Source organism: Sander vitreus, chromosome 13 (assembly GCF_031162955.1).
Source record: "Sander vitreus isolate 19-12246 chromosome 13, sanVit1, whole genome shotgun sequence".
Lineage (NCBI taxonomy): Eukaryota > Metazoa > Chordata > Actinopteri > Perciformes > Percidae > Sander > Sander vitreus.
The window spans coordinates 17,370,544-17,376,316 of record NC_135867.1 but is presented as its reverse complement, the minus strand read 5'-3'; the positions used below and the strand labels follow the sequence as shown (position 1 = coordinate 17,376,316).

Here is a 5,773-nt window from a genome sequence, read left to right as displayed (position 1 = left end):
CATTTTACAATAAGCCCTGTATTTCACATATATTTACCAGTGATGTGTATTTGTTATTATAAAGAAAATAGCCGTAAAAGCTTCATTATGTTACATAATATTGTGACTTTTTTCGAAAAACTGTGAAGACTTATCTTGCATATACTTTATACAGAAGTATTAAGCCTTAATACAAAAGACTAAAAAAAGTGTGGAAGAATAAACTGATTGTTGCTAAGTAAGGATGATTTTTGTAAATGTTACCAGCACTTTTTTTGTAATTTTCACTCTCTGAGGTATTGTACAAGTTCAAGCTGTTTGTGAAGTTTGATTATGAAGGAATAAAAACTAGTACTTTCCTGTACTTCACAGAAAGTCTTGTTGCTGTTTTATTTTTTGGTTCTTTCTCCTGGTTTCCTCATGAATATACTGCCCAGAAAATTGATACAAAAAGTAACCTTTTGTCTTTAAAAAGGTAAAAGACAAAAACGACCGCACTGCCCAAAACTAAAAACTGAATCCATAAAAACAGATTAGATAGATAGATAGATAGATGTTATTCTTGAAGCTGCATTGGCTAAAATTAAGCCCACACATAGATAATATTAGCCTTGTGGTTTGTTGATTCCAAATACAGTTGGAAGTGACAACAACGTGCTGGATTGTATCCCAGAATGCACTGGGCAGAAGGCAGGAAACACCCTGGACAAGCTGCCAGTCCATTACAAATCTAACAATGATTACTGAACAATTCCAGTCACACTTCACTTCACACCTACAGGCAATTCAAGAGTGCAGTCCACTCGAATCACAAGTGTTTGGATCGTGGGAGGAAACTGATGCAGCCAACGTGTAAACTCTGCACAGGAAATATATTCCAGGAACCAAAGCATGGGTTTGTCCTGCTGTGATGTTTCTGTGTTAACCTCTGAGCTGCTGCACACACCACTATACACAATAAAGGTGTACGTATAGCCCATAAATTATGATTATGCTCTGATTAGCCTACTGCATGTGGACTGTGTCTTATCTACCATAATGCAATATTAGCTTTTACTGATACTCTTTACTGATTGCAGCAAGATTAACCAACCACTGAGTGTTTAGCTGTAGGTCTACTGTTACTCCTACAAAAAATGTAAAAATGATTACCATCATGACAAAGATAAAATGAAAATGAAAACAAAAACTAAACTAAAATTCATTATGCAGTGAAGTCTTAATTTTCTGATAATGAACACCTTTAATAGTGGCATACCATTGAGAATAAATGAATATCCTTCAGTCGTACAGTCAGCAAGACTGAGTAGCCTACTTTGCATAGTCCATTTTAAATATTAAATTGTTTGTGTTAATGTTACACAGTTATGGCTTCTCATACTTAGGTTGTAATCTAGTAAAATCATCAGAGAAAAAAAAGGGGGACGGGACACACAAAGATGTATTGTATTCGGGAATCAGGTTGTATTAAAAAATAGAGTTTAAAGATTTATTTGGTGGAATAAATTATAATTTTTTATGAATTCAGAATGTGTTTTTCTGAGGAAAAACATGGCTTTTTATCCCCTGATAATTCATTTCATTTTTCTTAGCTTTCAAGTTTAAATATTGTGGCTAAAACCACACTGTCAACATAAATGACAAATACAGTGGCAGCCTAATTAACAAACTGATTTTAAAATATAATAGCTACATTTTGTATTTGTAAACTTCACTGTCTTTGTGCCTGGTCATTAATTGGGGCCATACTGGTTAAAAACGTGCTCTTCGAGTAATATCTGTGACACACAAATCAACAAAGTTTGAGATAAAAAAAAAGACATTTGAATAAGCAGACTTGTGTTTGCTTATTTATTCATGCACACGACTATTCTGTCTTTATTTTTGTGATGATATATTGCATTAGGCCCATTTTGTAAGGTTGTGCTATTTTGTACATGATGGGAGGGAAAACATCACATAACAAAAAATACAGACTAATGCAATACACCAACACCCAATAATGTACCAACATCTCTAAACTATCATTCATAAAGACAGCAGTGTACAGTATAGCATTATACTGCACAGGTGACGGTACTGCCTTCACCTTCATACACTTGGGACGCGCTGTCGCCGTATTAAATACTTCCGTCATCCTGATCACATCCATCAGCTGTAGACACTCCTCCTTGGGCAACACGAGCATGCGCACAGGATACGGGAAGGCGGGAGGTTCACACTTGTTTGCCACAGGCGCCCCCTGCTGTCAGTCTTTAATTTCTCAGGCCAAGTAGATTAAAACCATGGAGGAGCATACCTTGCAACTTCCGCATGTGTGGCGTCACATCTAAATTTTTTGCTGACTGTCTTCTCCTTCATCTGACATTGTAAGAAATGTCATTTTCCTTCACTGCACTACAAACTTGTGTACAAGCCCTGTAGACAGAAATGCACCAATGGTGTTCCTGTGAGGCACAAGTGGTTTATCTACATGACATCTATGTAAAACTTTTTTGGTCGTCAGGATCATACGATCACTGGCTGTAGACACGACGGTAAAAAGGGTGGCACAGCTCATACATGTAGTTATTCTGCACTGCAGGGCCTGGTACATTTCAATCTTACAAGCCCACTTCTTCCATTAAAACAAGAGAATTTTGAAAATATTCATTCCCATTCTGATGTCTAAGCAATTAATGATTCTCTCCCAAGAGAATGTCTATATTTCCCTGCTGTTTGTGATGAGTAACTAACACTGCACTCATTTAAATTAGCTGTGAAAAGGTATCGTAGAAACAACCAAAATCTCAATAGGTCAGTAACTCCTATCACTGCAAGACAAGCATGAGCTAAATTAAGCATGCGCCGTCTGCTGCTTACTATCAGGAGCCTGTCAAGCTCTTTTCAGAAGGCGCCAAGGCTCAGGTGTTCTACTCTACAATCCCAGCAGTGACCATGGTTAACCAGGAAGGCTCAGGAAGAGATAAGCGCAAGTAAATATAGCAGTTGGGTGTAATCCACTTCGTGCATTGCATTATCCAGTGATGCAGTGTACAGTGAAGACAGTTGACATCAATGGTTTAGATTGTTCCCCAGAATAAATTTATTCTTCAAGTTGGGACCATACAAACCTAGTGAATGACAGGAGGAGGTATCAGATTTCTTTAACAGGAATGACATTGGTAAAGAGGGTGTGGAACGTTTAAAATCATAGAGATGCACAATGTACAGCCATCGCCCACAGCTAGGGGTGAGACACTATTTTGTTCCCATAAATAAGGCAGAATGCAGAGTCCATAGAAATGGAGAGTTATTACATTTAGCCAAAATGGACAGTGATGTGACAATATGACAAATTACATGACTTTCTTCAGCTCATCATACAACACCAGCACAAAGGCGCCGCCCATGCCTCTGAGCACATTGGACCAGGCTCCCTTGAAGAACGCCTTGCCACCCTCATCGCGCGCGATCTTACGCCAGCAGTCAATGGTGCCGCTGTACATGATGTCAGCTGAGGAAGGTAAGAAAAGAGCAGATGTTAAATAATGCGGGTAGAGGTAATCCCATTATACAGACACACCTACAAAAATATTCAGTTCTGTTTCCAAGGTGCATTTAGTCCATAACCATGTAGTCAAGCAACTATACACAAAATGTATGTAGTTGCAGGAATATATGCGAATATGACTGTAAAGGCTTCCATTAATACAATAAACTCACCTCCTTTGCGACCGGACTGCATCATCATACGTCTACGGACAGTGTCGAAGGGGTATGAGGTCAGACCAGCAACAGCTGTCACACTCTGTGCAATCATCCAGCTCACCAATATGTGGGTGTTCTTGGGGTCTGGAAGCATACCTGTTAACACAGGAAAAAAAAAACAAAAAAAAAACAGTCAGATCTAGAAGATGAACCACTGAGGAGGCTGGTCTGCATGTTAATGTAAACTCGACGTACCCTTTGCTGTGTCATAGATGCCGAAGTACGCAGCCCTGTAGATGATGATTCCCTGCACGGACACATTGAAGCCCTGGTACAGACCTTTCAAGCCATCAGACTTAAAGATCTTAGCCAGGCAGTCTCCCAGACCATTGAACTCCCTTCCGGCGCCAGCCTTTCCCACATCAGCAGCCAGACGAGTACGGGCGAAGTCGAGGGGGTACACGAAGCAGAGAGAGGTGGCTCCGGCGGCGCCACCAGAGGCCAGGTTACCGGCAAAGTACCTCCAGAACTGGGTGCGCTTGTCAACACCATCAAGGAAGACCTTCTTGTACTTGTCCTTGAAGGCGAAGTTGAGGGCCTGGGTGGGGAAATATCTGATGACATTGGCAAGGTTACCTCTCCAGAAGGAAAGGAACCCCTGCTCCTTGGGGATACGGACAACGCAGTCCATGATACCCTTGTACTGCTTATCCGCGGTGATCTGCTTACTGGCATGCTGGACCTGGAATAATGAAATAGAAAGAAGAAACCGTTTAAAATAGGTAAGCTAATTAACTGTTGAGCATGGTCAATCACAGGGTCTCCTTGTTGTGACCTTGTTGCATGTTAAACCTGTAAAAGTTGCTGCAAAGTCTGCACACAAGTCCCATTTCAACAGCAGTTATGTGACTAGCAATCAAATGACTTACGTTAGTCATTTTTTAAAGTGAAAGAAACAGCTTTCACATTAACATAATAAAGAGACATCGGGGGTCAGTGTGGTACGGTTAAGAAACAATGTCGCAGTGCAGGTTTAACAGAAAAGGATGTAACGTTAAAACTTGTTGCCCCAGCTGTGAATGACTGCCGACGGGCCTCAGCGCAGCCATCTCGCTCAACATTAGGATACATTAGCCACCAGAAAGACTTCATTGTCAATCAAAGCTCAAATACAACCGGCATGTTGTCTTAATTTAATTGCCTATGAAATAGTAGGGTTTTAAATAAATCGGAGGTGTTGCCGTGTATTTGTACACAATGTCCCAATATCACTACAAGCGTTTGCCCTTTGTTAGCTTAACGTTACGCCGGCTAAGGTTAATGTGTGGCGCTAACGTTAGCAACTACGCTCGTGTAGGTCATTCCCACCCCACGATGACCTTAAATCCTTTAACTTATTACCGTCAAGACTTACATTAATTCTATATTATCGCATGCTACTGTGCAATGTACAACTCTGAGCCTGTGAACACATAAGTACAACCGGCGGAGATAAGTGCTTAACTTTGCGGTTAGCAAGATCACACATGCTAGCCGGCTAACGTTAGTGAGCCTTCCGGAAGACACGGAGAGTTTTTACCTGAAGGAGAAGCTTCACTCTCTCGATTGGGGCGACGGCTGTTTTGGAGATAGCAGCGGAGATGCCACCGGCCAAGAAATCCTTGGCGAAAGAAATAGCTGTCTCATTCATGGTGCGATGTTCTTGGTGTGCCTTTCAGATAACAGTACAATCGATATACCCCCACTGCCCTCTACAACTGACGGCCTGCACAGACGAAATGGCCGATTGCGAAGAAGCGTTTCGGATTTATGTAACACAATTGATCGCGATACAATACGAGAAGTGTGATTTGAGGATATTGGCCCATCCCTCCAGTCACGCGGCTCTACGCCAATAGAACTGCATAGATAGTGATGTCGTCACTTTGCGTACATTTCTCTGCCCTTGGCGAGTAAATCCTAATATTACAAAATACACGTGAAGTAACTAAATTTAGAAAACCATATTAGTTACTGCGTGGACTTGTTCTTATTTGGCTTCCTGCTCACTGTCACACCTTAGATCAGTGAAGACAGCGGCTTGGCCCTGACATTTAAGTACTCT

The 5,773-nt window shown here is 41.1% G+C and overlaps 1 protein-coding gene across 1 annotated transcript; it reads right to left on the bottom strand.

The window, feature by feature from the left end:
- Positions 1-3,040: 3,040 nt before the first annotated feature.
- On the bottom strand, positions 3,041-5,460 carry LOC144528313 (ADP/ATP translocase 2). The gene is made up of 4 exons (XM_078266849.1): positions 5,249-5,460; positions 3,925-4,411; positions 3,685-3,825; positions 3,041-3,475 (listed from the first exon to the last, which is right to left on the bottom strand). Exons 1-4 carry the CDS (start codon positions 5,357-5,359, stop codon positions 3,318-3,320), a joined length of 897 nt encoding a protein of 298 aa, XP_078122975.1. The 5' UTR covers positions 5,360-5,460; the 3' UTR covers positions 3,041-3,317.
- Positions 5,461-5,773: the final 313 nt, after the last annotated feature.

Excerpts from the sequence above, each read along its gene's own strand:
- LOC144528313 (XM_078266849.1), bottom strand. The coding sequence starts at position 5,359 with ATGAATGAGACAGCTATTTCTTTCGCCAAGGATTTCTTGGCCGGTGGC. Across the intron at positions 4,412-5,248 it reads GAGTGAAGCTTCTCCTTCAG|GTCCAGCATGCCAGTAAGCA; the intron begins GTAAAAACTCTC and ends TCATTATTCCAG. Across the intron at positions 3,826-3,924 it reads CATCTATGACACAGCAAAGG|GTATGCTTCCAGACCCCAAG; the intron begins GTACGTCGAGTT and ends CTGTGTTAACAG.